Below are 15,285 nucleotides of genomic sequence, written 5' to 3'. Positions count from 1 at the left end.
GCAGTGGTTTTGAGTGAAAAAGTTCTCCAAACCCACCTGCTCAGCACCAAACATCAGACAGACAAAGTTAGCAACTAGCTGGTTAACATAGTGCAGCATCCAGCAGCTAAAGAGCAGATTATTCTCTCAGGAGTTGGTGGGGACCAAAGCACAGCTAAAGCGACTCATCAGGTGCCCAGAAAGACAACTCCAAAGTAATGCTAACGTTGCCTTTATGTCTAATTAATGTGTAAATAAGCAACTGTTTGCTAACACATTCGCATCAGCTTAAAATGCAATAATAATTTATGTCCATGTTGTGTTTACAGCTTGTTTGCACTGCCCCAAAGTGACAAACATATCAGTTATTGCTGGTTTCAGATATAATTAAGTGCTGTAATAAAGCCAACAAACATTTTACCATTTGCTGTCTCCATCATTAAAATGTTTTGGTCCAAGCAGACAAATTAGTTCAAGTTTGTTCAATTCCTGCCATACTAATGGCTGCTGGGCTTTTTGGATCGATCCAATAATCTGGACTGTTTATTTGTGCTGCACTATTCGTGTAATAGGAAATGTTCCAGCACACTGAGGATGAGGTTGTTATTGCTGGAAAGCTGGAGAATAAAGGAAGTCTTCTGGAAGTCTTTGGGGCTCTGAAGCTGTCTAAAGCTGTCAGAAGACTGAGATTTTCCTCGTAGCAGGTATGTAAGATCTTCAGTTTTTTGCTTTTAAACGCTATCTCTGTTTTTCAGGCTGTGAATAATTGAACAAAACTCAAGGTATACATTTCTTATTTATCTGATTTACTGAGGTATGTTTTGTGCACCAAGTTGCTGCTGGCACCCAAAGGTAATCAGCAGCTTCGTCTACACAGTCAAACCGAATACCACAAACTCTGTGGGCTGGGAGGAGGCAAGGGATCGACGAGGAGAACATTTTAATGGGTTGTGCATTCCTAGGGGTAGACAACTTTCTCTCCTCTTTAGCAGCGGAGATCATATGTCTGGCTCTGTGACAGGTCTTGTCACCCACTCATACCATGACTCATTTTGGTGAGAACTGGGGAGGGCGGGGGGAGCAAAGTCGGTGGAGGCATGAACCGGGCGCTCACAGGGCCTCCCTGAAGGGGTGTAAGGTTTTGTGAGATAGTAGACTTAGTAGATTGTATCTCCTCGCCCCCCTGGCAACCCCCTATGTGGCTATCCTGTTCAGTCGAAAACGTTGCGTTGAAAGCGAGCCCTCCACGTCGCAGAAGAGTGCAAAGGCCAGCTCAAAGGGCCAGGTTTGTGTGAGTCCTCTCATTAACTACTAGAGACGCCCCTCATCTCGACCTAATGGAGCCCACTTATGCTGTCATCACCATGCCAACCGGCTGTCAACTCTGGTGCGGCGAGGCCTTTGTGCTTCAGAGAGATGCAACTGTGTCGCGTTGATCTGTCTCAGTCTACAACAAGTCGCCACCTCAAAGGAGCCACCAAAGTAAATGCTTCTCTTCTTCTCTGAGATCATTCGATTAAGAGGGAGGGGAGAAAACAGCCACTGACACCTTATTGTAAAGACTGAATACATTAAGATAAGAGGACACCCGAGTCCAGGTCAAATAAAGGCCTATTTATTGGGGCTGGACAGGCCGCATACGAAATCTGTTGGCAGCTGCTCACTAGTTGACTTCAGAGGATTAAGCAGGCAAAAAGGAATACGCAAGATCAGCAGGCTTTCTGCTCTGCAGAGTTGGCACTGTCTGCTGTACAAGTTAATAATCCAAGAGACAAAGACCAGCACCTGTTATCTATCAGATACAAATCGGAGCGGTTATAATAAAATTACAAACAGGCATGCACGACTGCAGATTAACGCTGACAGTATAAACACAACATACAATAATCTCTGCTTTAATATCCAGTGAATAACCGCTGACATGCAATTTATTTCACATCATGTTAATACACTCAAAGAGATGAGAGTTTTTGTTTGCTTGTGAAAATAGGTCACCTCCACCCTGGCTTGATGTCACATGATGACAGACATACTGTGCAGCAGCCACCAATGCAAAAAAGATTAGAAGCTTTTGAGAGGCAATGACTAAACTTGTCCTACAGTTGGTTCTGGGTTTATTTAAGGTCTGCATGCGTGGCTTTGTGATTTGCAGTCGCTGATCTGGACACCAGCGGGGAACGAGGGTACAATATAGTGGTAATTTAATCCAAAGAGAGCAGATGACTGTGTAATCCGGCGTATCCACCTACTTAGAAATAAGTAAAAACCTGAAGGATGGCGCTTCTTCAATCAGAGATAGTTCCTACACCTGAATTCTTCACATGACATGGTTATTTTGTTTTCAAAGCCTTATGTAACACACAGCTTGTAGGTCAAAGTCTTACATTATTCCTCGGAGGTTTGTAGATACCACCTACGTACACCACAGACACATGTTTTAACATCATCTGCTGATCCAACAACACATTACATTGTAGTTATTCGCAGGAGTGTAATTCTAGATGAATTTCTTTACAAGGAGTGGCACTGAAGAGAAAACAGAGGGGAAGAGAGTTCGTCTACAGAGAGTTGCATTCCTCTCAGCCTCATCCCCGTCGCTGACCTTCCTGTGTGTGTGTATTTGAGGGATTAGGCCGGTGGGCCGGGCTGGTGGTCTTCTCGGGCTATTTTTATGAAGATGTCCGCCCCCTGATCCTTTTGGAAAATTGATATGAGCACATGTTCCAAGATTCAAATGTAATTAGTCGACTGTCAGTCAAAGATGCTTAAAAAACAGGGATTGTTATAACCAGCCCGGAAAAGTAAGATTTGTACTGTTGACGTTCATTTTTGACAACGAAAATGGCACATTCACTCGGTGATTAAGCCACATGCAGGCAGATCAGAGGCATCTGAATTCTATACTGTACCGTAATGATCTGGGCACAACACGACACACTTAAAAGCTGTGGGTCAAAATTGATCCAATTCCGGTCAATATAGTACCAACACAATAACTTTACCACACACAATAATGGATTGATGTGCACCCAGTTTGTTATTTTTTCATGTTTGTGAGAGTTTTAATGTAAAATTTGAGCTTGTCGGGTCAAATTAACAATATTTTAGTTTGGATAAATGACCCAACAGTGATGCAAAGTCAAGTTTTCCAAATGGTGCCAGTTAAAAATATAATGTGGAACCTTTCTGCATTAAAATAGCTAAAAAGGACTAGGCTTTTGTTATCACTTTGTTGTAATGTACTTGCATTACCGAAATGTTTCCAACAATATTAACGGCAAGAGAAATCCATAATTTCATCCATGATAGTGGTTCCTTTAATTTGGTGGCCTATCAATAACACCTTTACCCTCTGTAGGTGCTATAACTTCAGGTTACATGGTGAATTTATAGCCATTTTCCAAAGCACAAGGCTTTAAAAAAAACTAAATTATGTTGGAATCCTTTGTGTTACATCTATCCCAGAAAATTGCTGATGATTAATTGAGGAGTCTCAAATCAATTGTATTAATAAAGCCCAGAATCATAATCACATTGCCTCAGTGGGCTCACAGCCTGGGTAATGAAGCTGCTCTGTAGTCTGGTGGAATGGCAGCGGATACTTCTGTATCTTTTGCCAGGTGGCAGCCGGGTGAACAGATTGTGGCTGGGGTGGGTAAACACAAGATGATACATGAGAGAGTGAGGAAGGAAGTCGGGGCATTAGCGACCCAGCCACTCAAATGTTCACTATTGATCGTATTGCTCAGCCGTGATGGCGCATTCTGTTTCACAATGATCCCACACTACTTCATGACATCATCAAACCTTGGCCTTTGTTATTATTTTGACTGAGAGACGCCATAACAGCAGAAATGACACACTGTTTGTTTAGAGTGAACCCGTTTTAGCGTCAGTGCTATATCGACCCAAACTGGGTCAGTTTAAACCCACTGATTTTCAGTGTGTATTGCTAATCATCTGTTGGTCCAGAACAACATACGATGAATGTGTTTTTAACGAGGTTACAAGCGTATCGCTATCAGCAAGATGGTCACCATCAAACTGTCGTTTCAGCGCCTCCTCCTTTGATTTGCCGTGGATGGATTGAACATCCACAGGCCCGCTGCTTCCCTCTTCTGAAGTGCTGCCAAGGTGCTCTCAATAGCTACTGAGAGGTCCTGGCATTATAGTTCTGTACCTGGCAACCACAAAGCTGCTGGCACCTACCTCCCCATAAGCCATCTGCAACTGCTCGTGTGTGTGTGGCGGGCAGGCGCTGACAAAGGCCACAAGTGTGTCCAGACACGTCACAGCATCCAAACAGCCAACTGTCTCGACTATGTGTCCAAACTGATACAGAAAAAAGCAACTTTAGGCTCAAATCTCATCTTTTACTGATGTGTATTTATGTGAAAGTGATCAAACATTTAGGCATTGACATTAGTTGGATGGTAGATAGTCATGCTTCCTAATGTTCTAGTCGTAAAACTGCATCTCTCATTGCTTTTACACATTTCTGGAATAAAGCAACAAAAGTTCATTTAGTTCAGAGGCTCAGCAATCTCTGCACCATCAGCTCCCTTAAAAGGTGCAGAATGATGTAGTGGAGCAAGTTCATTCTCCCCAGAGATTACCGCTAATAAGAGGGCCAGTATTTATAGAAGATCCCCCCCAGTGGATAACCCCTAATCCTGCCTCACCCCTCTTCATCCCTGCCCCATCCCTGTGCCTGGACCGCTCACTGTCTGCAGCCCCCAGATTCAGCTTCAGCCTCAGCCTCAGCCTCACCCCATACCGACTGAGGTAGACACTTCTTTATACAACACATATTTTCTTTTTTTTTTCAGATTCTTTTGAAAGAAGAGGGAAAAATTGCTTGATGAAAGGGGGAAGACGTTGCTTGGACTATTACAGGGCATTTTCACTCCATTTTTTCCCCTGTTCTTCCTTGTTGTCCAATTTTCCTCCTCATGCTCTCTTTGACCTGCAGCTAAGAACAACAATGTCCACCAGCGAGCGTTTCGACTGCCATTACTGCAAAGACTCCCTGCTGGGGAAGAAGTACATAATGAAAGAGGACACGCAGTACTGCACTAAGTGCTATGAAAACCTGTTTGCTAACTGCTGTGAGGGCTGCTCTTCACCAATTGGCTGTAACTGCAAGGTAAGGAAGACCCAGTGTTACCCTGGCTTTGACGTCAGAAATGTGTAACTAAGAATGTATGTTATTTATTTTACAAACTAAAGGTGATTATTATATATATTTATATCCATGCACATTCTAGATATTTTACCTTACAGAGTACTCAAAGTGCAATAACTAATGTGTTAAATATCTGCAGGATTTGTCCTACAAGGATCGCCACTGGCACGAGCAGTGTTTCAAGTGTGCGAAGTGCAGCCGCTCTCTGGTGGAAAAGGCCTTTGCTGCCAAGGATGATTTGTTGCTCTGCACTGAGTGCTACGCTAATGATTATTCCTCCAAGTGCAGCACATGCAAGAAAACCGTCATGCCTGGTGAGTTTAGATGATGATAATGATGAGGATAATGAACAGAAAATCACAGAAAATCAATATCAGAATATATTTTCACATGTATGTAAATTATTTTTTTTTTTTTCTTGACTGTGGTTGATATACAATTTCACCACAAGGTCAGTTTAATAGCTGTTCTGGTCCTTGCGATTATTCATTCTACCTCTGGATGAAACTTGGATGAACTAGAAGTGAAAGTGCTGAGAAAAATAGAAATATGAACATGAACTAGAATGGCACTCAGTAGAGTGCATACCTCCGCCAATGCCCCTTTTGTACTCACTAATAGATGCCAGCCAAAAGTTAATGTGGTCTATTCTGGGCTGAGACCCATCCTCCATCCAAGCTTGGTGGATCTTCATTAAGTAGTTTTTGTGTAATCCTGCTGACACCTCTGGTGTTCGTCTAATTTGTTTAAATAAAGATATAGTTTGACATTTTGGGGAATATTCTTATTAGCTTTCTAGCGCAGAGTACCAAAAATATGAAGCTCAACCAGAGGCAGTTAGCTTAGCTTAGGAGCAAATACTGGAAACATTTCTTAGTGCAGGCTACTTTTTAGCACTAAAATTGTGTGTTAAGGCCAAAAGTAGTCTTTTCAAAAAGTGTCTGCAGTGTCCCCAGTGCAAATGACACCTATGATTGACAAAAAAAAGAAGACAATCTCACCACAGGATCCATTTAGTAGTAGTATTTTTCTGGCTCTTCAATGCAACTTCTTCCTTTCCCCAAATTCTTTCCAAAATTCATAAGACTGCATCATCCTCTCCCTACAGATAAAGCAGGACTATTTTAGGCTGCCGAGTGTTTCTATCATAGAGGTACCATATGCTGACTAAGTCGCTCTCGTCCCCTGTGCCAGGTTCCCGCAAAATGGAATACAAGGGGAACAGCTGGCATGAGACCTGCTTCCTGTGCCACCGCTGCCAGCAGCCAATAGGAACCAAGTCCTTCATCCCAAAAGACACCGGCTACTTCTGTGTGCCCTGCTTCGAGAAGCAGTTTGCCTACCAGTGCTGCGCTTGTAAGAAGGTAGTGTTACAGATGAGCGTTTTCTATGTATTGACTGCTGCGGTACAGTAAATCCCCCTGACTGGTGTTTTAATACTCACACTGAGGCTGCCTGGTAAAAGGATGCTATTGAAATGTCATGTCTGTTTTTTTTCACTCTCACCTCGTCTGGACTTTCATTACCTCCAGGCCATCACAACAGGCGGAGTGACCTACCTAGACAAGCCCTGGCACCGCGAGTGTTTCCTATGCATCGGCTGCAGAAAGCAGCTGTCAGGTCAGCGCTTCACCTCCAGGGAAAACTACCCCTACTGCCTCGAATGCTTCAGCAACCTGTATGCAAAGAAGTGTGTGGGCTGCACCAAGCCCATAACCAGTGAGTCACCCGTCGTGCTCATGTTTTCATTCACTCAGCTCACGCACGTCTCCGGCTCATATTTTAAGGCCTTTATTTGCATTTGTGTGGGAACGGTCGGATAAACAAGGTGAGGTGAAGTGAGGATGCATTAACCTGCACATTATGTAAATACATGGATCTTTGCTTGATGTGCGCAGGTCTGGCAGGAGCCAAGTACATCTCTTTTGAGGAGCGCCAGTGGCACAGCGAGTGTTTCACCTGCATGCAGTGCTCCGTGTCCCTGGTGGGACGCGGCTTCCTCACCCAGCGCGACAACATCTTGTGCACCGACTGCGGCAGGGAGAAGTGACCTTTCCACGAAGGAGTCACCGTTACAGCAAGAGCTCATATTCTGACACAGATGCTGTGCTTCCATGAATATTTCTTCTTAGCAAAATGTCTGAATGTCAGATGTTTATTACTGTGTGTTATAAATGACCATTAGTTCTCTCACATGACACACACACACACACACACACACAAAAACAGTGATGTTTGCATAGAGATAACCATGCATTTTTAAAGTGAGGGCATTGTTTCATTGTTAATGAATGTTTAGTTTGTTTTTCTGAAATGAAAATGCGTTTTCTCTTCACTTACTTTCATTATTGACAAGAAAAGAATGATGTTGCAAACATTTTGTGTAGTGAATGGTGAGAGACAAATAATTTTCTGATCATTTGTCAACTTCATATAAAGGATAATCTTTCAACTCGAGGAATTTGCAGTTCGTCATAAAACTAAAGAAGTATAAGACTGTGAAAATGCAATAAGACAGACTATACACTACACTACGTGACCGCCCCCCCGGGCCCCCTTTCATGACAACCGCAGCAAATGTGCCTTCTAGGATGCTGGTATGGTAGATAAAACATGATAAAGTGCTCTAGAGGGTGCCCTTCCTTTGGAGAAATACAGCTGGGGCCCTTTTTAATGTTTTCGCCCCTGAATTTCAAACATCCCGAGTCTGCCACTGCCACAGTTGTATATTGACGTATATTGTGCGAGATGATGTAGATCACAGAGCGGTTTCACACAAAACTTCTGCAGAAGATATTTTACAACAACTCAGACTTCATTGAAATGCAGAATTATCTTTTAAATTGAAAAACATCATATTTGTAATTCATGGCACAATTCAAACGAGATCAAAAATGATTTTTGTCTCCCTCCACTGACTACTGTACACATCTTTTTGCAAAATAAGGTCCCATGGGTGAAATTAGAAGGGGAATGACTTGTGACAAAGATGTTATATAACAAATGCAGGATGTTTTACAGTTTGACAAGAAACTTCCGTATCTAAAATGTCATTAGTGAACTGAAACAGTTAACTTCACTGCTAATTTAATTATTATAAGTTATCCTAAACCTCTTTCTCTGCATTATAATCTCTAAAAAAGAGTCATGCAACATTTACGCAGATACAGATATATCTGTGATAGGCCAATATTGGCTGATAATATTGGCCAACAAAAAATTTATTTACACAGAAGAAACAAACAAGGATGCAAATTTCCGCTTCTCTCATGTGAAATACTTTAAACACAAAAGGTTGCTCCAATAAAGACCTTTCTATATATATCACACTGAAATGGATATCATTGTCTGCCTGCTGCTGCAAATCCTAATAGGTCTCACTCTGCTCCGATGATGCCATCCAGAGGAGGAGTCTGCATTACAAATATAGCTATGATGGTAGGTTTGAAATCCAGATCTTTTTATGATCATGCGTCCCCTCTCAGTCACCCATTTAAACAATCATTGCTGGAAAACAAACCTCTGCTGTGTGTTGCCTCTTGACCCCGTCGCACCCAGTGCACTCAAGTTGTAAACAAAGAGAGCGTCCATATATGGTTTGATCAGCAGATCACTTGCTCTCCTACTTGTCTATTATCCACTAACCAAAGACGCCACTCTGGTGGATCCACAAGCCAAGAATACAAGTGGCCGTAACTGTGGGGCACCTCAGAATGTCTGTCCTCTTCGCCATACCTATTGTCTAAAAGTTCTTGGTGAAGGCTGCTGGATGGGTTGTGTAAGTGTCCCTTACATGGCAGGATGAGTGGTGTAAAATGCTGACATAGACTTCCTGTCAGGATATAGTCACATGGGGAGGTGAAACGACTTTACACTTCAGAAACTTGTGGAGGAATTAAAGAGGAAGGGAGAACAGCGGAGAGGTAGGGACTTATTTTACATATTTCCTAGAAGATCTTTCATTTAGGCAGACGCGTAACGTATTTGACCCATTTCTGCAATGGCTTTTAGAGCATTTACACGAACTCATGTCTATGAAAAGCAAGCAGCACCAAAGGAAAAGGACAAATCCAGCATCCAGTGCATTGAGTTCTATGAGCGAAATGTCTATATAGGCACCAAAGATGCAACAGTCCAGCATCTCATCCTTCCCAGCAGCACAAATGGAGACCTGAGTCTCAAAACCAGAGAAGGTAGGGCAAGAAAATTGGGCTCAAGCAACCAAGTGGCCCAACTGAGGGCAGTCCCACTTTTCAACCATCTGCTGGTCCTGTGGGATCGAAGCGTCACTGTCCTCAACATGTTCTCCTTGGAGCCCGTTCCAGCTCTGAAGAAGATCCAGCATGTGTCTTTGTTCGAGGTGTGCGACTCATATCTCACGGGCCAGACTGCATGCGTGCGGATGGTGACTTCCTCCAGCCGCAGGAAGGTGATCCGGATCCACGTGGTGGGAGTGGACAGATGGGAGGTTGTAAAGGAGGTCCCTCTGCTCCAGGACCCGGTGGGCTTGGCGGTAGATGGCGTCAGCCTGTGTGTAGCTACCAGCGACAGGTATCTCCTGTGTGATCTTCAGACTGGCAGCAGTGAGGAGCTTTTCCCTCACGATCACAGCAGGCAACATGTTGTTGTTACCTCAGTTGGACTAGGGGAATTCCTCCTGAACGGGCCTGGATCTTTAGGTAAGAGCTGCCAAAATGTTTATGGCACATAATGTTCGAGCTCAGACATCTCCATGTGTCATTATATGTTTCCTCTCCAAGGCAGCTATACAGTTAATCATCTCATATCACACCCCCATCCATCCATCCATCCAGCCGGGGGGTATTTGTTTTTCCAAGATATAATTTCTCCATCCTCATCCCTCAGGCATGTTTGTGATGAAGACAGGGATATGCCAGCGCCCTCCCCTGCAGTGGCCTCAGGAGGTGCTGGCAGCCGGAGTATGTTTCCCTTACATCCTAACCCTGCAGCCTCAAGTGCTGTCTGTCTACAGCATGGTAGATCAGCAGCGCAAACAGACTGTGAGTCTCAGCGGAGCGAAGGGTCTGCTCTCCACATCAGGTAAACCAGGCAACATCTATTCATCACCTAATCCTGGCAGATTGCAGACCTAAAGGCTGTCAAATTGCGGTTTTGTTTGGAGAGATGTAGCCGAGTCTGTCTCAGCTTGCACTGATTCAGTCAATCATTCTTGCACCCACTGTTCCTACACACTGAGAGCGTCTGAAAACCAAAAACAAATCTCCCTTCAGATGGCGTGTTAGTGTTCACAGAGAAAGACATTTTCAGCCTGCGCCTGGTGCCATTCGAGGAGCAGATCCAGGCACTTGTAAGGCAGGAGAGGGTCGAGGAGGCCTTATTGCTGCTGGACGGAGTTCAAGGCCGTGAGCCACTTGACTCATACAAGGTGAAATGCAATCTATAGACACACAACAGGACACAAACAAGCCTTTGCCTTGAAATCCAGGTTTTTAACAATATGTTAATAATTACACAATGCAATTATAGTATTTCTCCTTTCGTCTGTCCTTTTAGTCTAATCGTGTCAAACCAAGAAACAGAAAATAAGTGAAAAAAATAATATAACAATAATTTAATCATCCAATAGTCAACTTGCCAGTGGCGCTAAAGAAAAAGCCACAGCATCACCAAAGTCATTTGAACAAATGTCTGGGAACCATAATTGTCTGTAAAAGTGTTTCATTTTTAATCTAGTATGGGTTGAATATTTCACAGAATAAGTGAAAACTAAAGAAAGGTCCATCCAGAAGTTGTTGAGATTTCAGTCTGGATCAAAGTGGTGAAACGACTGACCTCGCCTCCATTAGAATGCAGCTAACATGGCTGAAATCCAAACCAATGGTGCTCTGAGCTAGCTTTTTCCAACCTGCTTCCCGTAATTGCAAATTGATTGTGACGCTTCAGCATCTTAGTATATCATAATGGAGAATACGGAAGCACAGGTAAACTAGTCTTTCGAAAAGCTGACCATCCTAGCTCAGAACTTTTCTGACACAGTACTGCTTGACAGATACCTTTTTCTTTTGCTGGATGTTCGTCCTAAAAAAGGAAAAAATTCAGGCTTGCACAGCTCTCCCACACCTCAAACTTCAAACTCTCTTATCTCAACTTCACTTTTTGTGCCTTATGTCTTTAAAGCAGCATTGAGTGCAGCTATAATTCCCCCATTTTATAGTTTCACACTCAGCTCTGTTCTGTCGATAATATGCATGCATCACAAGCCCAGCTGGCATTGCATCGCAGCGTTGGAATTGAACATTTCATCACGGTAGAACAGACTGAACGGGGATGTCGAGGCGTGGTCTGACTGCATTTTTGTGAGCTGCTGTTATAGGTGTATTCTAGCTGGATGAAAATGCAACTGGGGACAACAGATGGCGTCTGAGATTTAGTGTAATCTGCGCCATATCTCAGGTTACAGGTTAGAGTTGAGGATTAGGGGTCAGAATTAACGCACTGATGAGTCATGAGTCATTGCTTTTCGTTGTTTTAGAGTAACATATTGCCCCTCGAATTTTAAGTCACACAGTGTTCCGCCTCAGTGACTTCAGCTGACCTATTGGAGCTTTAAATATGTTCATGCAATGTGTGCCTGCTTTTAAAAGAGCTTTTTTTTGTTGTTGTACTGGCAGGAGCTGCATAAGGCCATCACTTGCCTGGCTGGATTTGTTCATTTTTACCAGCAGGGTTTTTCCGAGGCCAGAGATCTCTTCATGTGAGAGTAAAACCCCTTTCACGACACTCCAAATTCCAAATAAATCACGGCAAACTGTGCAGTTAGATGTGGTTTTTGTGATGAGTGTGTCTTTTCTGCTGAATTCTACACTAAAGTCTAACCCACAAATCAATACTCATTACCCACTTGAACAGTAAAGGTGAGCTGGACCCCAGAGAAATCATCCGTCTCTACCCTGACGTGCGGCCGTGTCTCAGCGAAGACTTTCAATCCCGGCTGCTTGATCAAGTGGACAAGGGCAGGGATCTGCAGGTGCTCTGGCAAGAGGACAGAAACACATTTCATCATTACCTGGCCTTCCTGGGAGAGTTTCTCAGAGCAGTGAGAGAGACGGAGCAAGGCCTGGATTGCATTAAGGAGGTGGACTGCGCCCTCCTGAGGCTGTACGTTGAACTGGGAGACACTGAGAGTCTGCAGCAGCTTGTGGCATTTCCTAATGAGTGCAGGCTGGACTACTGTGTTCCTGTTTTGGAGCAACACAACAGGTGAAAATGAATAGTTATGTATTGATTTGTAATCATACTTGCTTAGAGCACAAATATGGTTATGGCGTTTTGTTTAGGGACAAATTATTCTTGAGAGAAGAGACTTCAATGCTGTTTGAGACATTTTGTCTAATTTGCAGAATTTCTGTTTGATCTCTTAATTTTCAGATTTTTTGCATTAGGCTCCCTCCATCAAAGCCACGGAAATCAAATCGAGGCAATCCAGGTATCATTCCCCCAAACTCCACACTCCTTACATAAACTTCCATGTAGAAGAGGGACTGTGTTTGATCCTGTTTTACTCTTCCAGACTTGGGTGAAACTCGCAGACGGCGTCCATCAAGACTCCTCATGCTCAGATGTTTATGGACACATAGTTTGGACTCTCAGTCAACTCCAAGACAAATATGCTGTGTGGAAATTTGCAGACTGGACTCTGCAAAGCAACCAAGAGGTGACTTTTTTCAATCTATCATGCTCTTAACCTAACTGCAGAGGGCAGAGTTGCACAATCGTGTTGTGTGAAATGTGTGAAAACACAGCAAAATGTCACCAACTATATTAACTAAATTGCTCTATTTAAAGGACAAGTATTAACAGCTTTCCTTTATTTGAGAAAGACAGGTGTGCAGATTTTCACCAGCCGTCCACAAGACGATCGAGTGGAGACACAAGACGTCCTCGCTCTCTTGGAAAAGTACCCACTGGCATCGCTTTTGTACCTGGAGTTCTTAATCCATGATTTGAAGAGTGAGGTGGGTATGGCAGCGGTGACATAATTTAATACCCTGACTCCTTTATTAAATGCACTGAGACATGATTTGTGTAATCTGCCCCCAGGAGGAGAGACATCACAGCCGTCTGGCACTGGCATATGTTACTCATGCGCTGCAAGAGGAAGAGGAAACAGATTTGAGGAAGACCAGAGGGAAGTTGCAGCAGCAGCTATGGGAATCCAAATTCTACGATGTCTCCACTGTGTATGGTGTGTGGATGCCTTCTGAGAAATTAAATCATTACCAAATTTACACTAAATTAAACTTTTTTAAAAATTTTTTGCAGAGAGAGTCAAGCCAACAACCCTGCACACAGAGAAAGCCATTCTCCTCTGTAGGGCCGGTGAACACTCTCAGGCGCTGCACGTGCTCGTTCACCAGGAGCGAGACCCCCAGGCTGCAGAGGCGTTCTGCTGCAGGGCCGCCCAGGGCCGAGACTCTCAGTTCAGGCAGACCCTCCTCCTCAACCTGCTCCAGATCTACCTGAGCTCTGAGGATCTCGCCAGCGCTGCAGCGGACCTGCTCAACAACAACCCTCGGTTCTTCGTGGCAGAGAAGGTCATCCAGCTCCTGCCTGATTCTTGGTCTGTTCAGCTGCTCTCCCAGTTCTTAATTGGATCCCTCAGAGAGACCTTGCACCAGAGGCGGATGGCAAGGTTGCAAAAGGCATTGAGCCAGGCAGAGCTCATGCGGCATAAGGTCATTTGGGTGAGTTTAACAACATATTTCACATTTTTATTTCGCTCCAGTGAACTTTATGTGTAGTCTTTGTTTTCTGAACCCCGTTGCCCTTTTCACTCTCTACTCTACAGAAGCAGGCCTCGGAAACAAAGTTCAAGTTGGACAAGAGGCAGAAGTGTAAGGTTTGTCAGACAGACATTGCAGAGCCAGAGTTTGCCTTGAGTCGCCATGGTGAGCTGATGCACACGAGCTGCACTGGACTCAGCTAGACCAATATATTGTCTGTTTATGCAAATATGTCTCTGCACTCTTGAAAATCACATTCATTTCTAGCTAGCTAAGTGTCTGCTTCCTACCCGTTCATTTCTCTAAATTAGACTGTACCATCTAAGCAAACTCTGCATAAGGATTCAATTCATGGAGCACGGACCAGCCACTTTCTTTAATTAGAAAAAATAAAATACATTGTGTAAATAACTGGTTTCAAAATGCAAAAGAGCAAGCAGTGCACTTTTTTCCAGGGCGGTATGTCTGAGCCATTTCCTACAGACATCGCAGACAGCAATAGCTATAAAGTGAATGGCGGAGGACACTCTGGGGCATGCATTCACTGATCAGACAGTGGTGTTCTACATGGAAACCACCTGTGGTCACCCTGATGACCAGCGGGAATTTGACCGTCTGTATATATGCATCCCCGCCATCATGGTTTCCACTGACTGTGTATATTTGTCTGCATGGAGCTGGAAATAGAAAGTCAACAAGGCTGCACGTGAGAGCGTTTTTTATGCAGCTCGTGCATTAATATACATTTATGATCACAATTATAGGTTTAAAAATGAAAAGCAAACAGGTCAAGGAAGTGCAGAGTTTTGGGTCATTTCTCATCATATTAAAAGCGACCAAAAAGGACATGAAATCAGAGGCTGTTTTTAACAACATCATCCTTATATCATTGACATGACAAATATAATAATACACAAACTCCAGTATGTCCTCATGTACAGTATGGAAATCTTGTAAATAAACTTAAACACATATCATTAAGTTAAATGACACTCCAGCTGCATTTGTCTATTTTTGTTGTAATTTAGTCATTAAGGCTAACCAAAAACTGAGAGTATTTCTTCATCCTGATGCATTTTGGGACAGGAGTTAAGGAGACGCCTAGAGGAGCTGGAACAGTAAGTTTTTTAGCCTGTGGTGAGTGACTAATTGCAGTGTAGATAAATAGTGAATTATGAGCATGCTGGAAAGGATTATGTCTTTGCGATGGCCTCACCAAGATCTCTTCAGTTTTTCTCTCCTAATGAGGAGTTTCTCATTGTTCTCACTGAGGGTCATGTAATGTTTAATACTGTTTTTAGAGTTTAACTAGGATTAGGGGCTGCAAGAATACACTTGACTTAAGCTAAGACTTGA

General features: G+C 43.4%; 2 protein-coding genes across 2 annotated transcripts; both read left to right on the top strand.

The window, feature by feature from the left end:
* The first annotated feature begins 4,963 nt into the window (after positions 1 to 4,963).
* fhl5 (four and a half LIM domains 5) lies at positions 4,964 to 7,214 on the top strand. The gene is made up of 5 exons (XM_073483874.1): positions 4,964 to 5,125; positions 5,304 to 5,478; positions 6,359 to 6,528; positions 6,697 to 6,883; positions 7,063 to 7,214. The coding sequence occupies exons 1-5, from the start codon at positions 4,964 to 4,966 to the stop codon at positions 7,212 to 7,214; spliced, it is 846 nt and encodes a 281-aa protein (XP_073339975.1).
* A 1,830-nt stretch (positions 7,215 to 9,044) lies between these two features.
* LOC141010029 (transforming growth factor-beta receptor-associated protein 1) lies at positions 9,045 to 14,347 on the top strand. The gene is made up of 11 exons (XM_073482798.1): positions 9,045 to 9,843; positions 10,031 to 10,225; positions 10,417 to 10,571; positions 11,818 to 11,900; positions 12,056 to 12,406; positions 12,575 to 12,632; positions 12,717 to 12,860; positions 13,027 to 13,161; positions 13,247 to 13,391; positions 13,469 to 13,890; positions 13,995 to 14,347. The coding sequence occupies exons 1-11, from the start codon at positions 9,165 to 9,167 to the stop codon at positions 14,130 to 14,132; spliced, it is 2,505 nt and encodes an 834-aa protein (XP_073338899.1). The 5' UTR covers positions 9,045 to 9,164; the 3' UTR covers positions 14,133 to 14,347.
* Positions 14,348 to 15,285: the final 938 nt, after the last annotated feature.

The sequence above is a fragment of the Pagrus major genome, chromosome 16 (assembly GCF_040436345.1).
Source record: "Pagrus major chromosome 16, Pma_NU_1.0".
NCBI classification, from domain to species: Eukaryota; Metazoa; Chordata; class Actinopteri; order Spariformes; family Sparidae; genus Pagrus; species Pagrus major.
The sequence above is the reverse complement of the archived record's forward strand: the minus strand, read 5'-3'. Positions and strand labels throughout refer to the sequence as shown.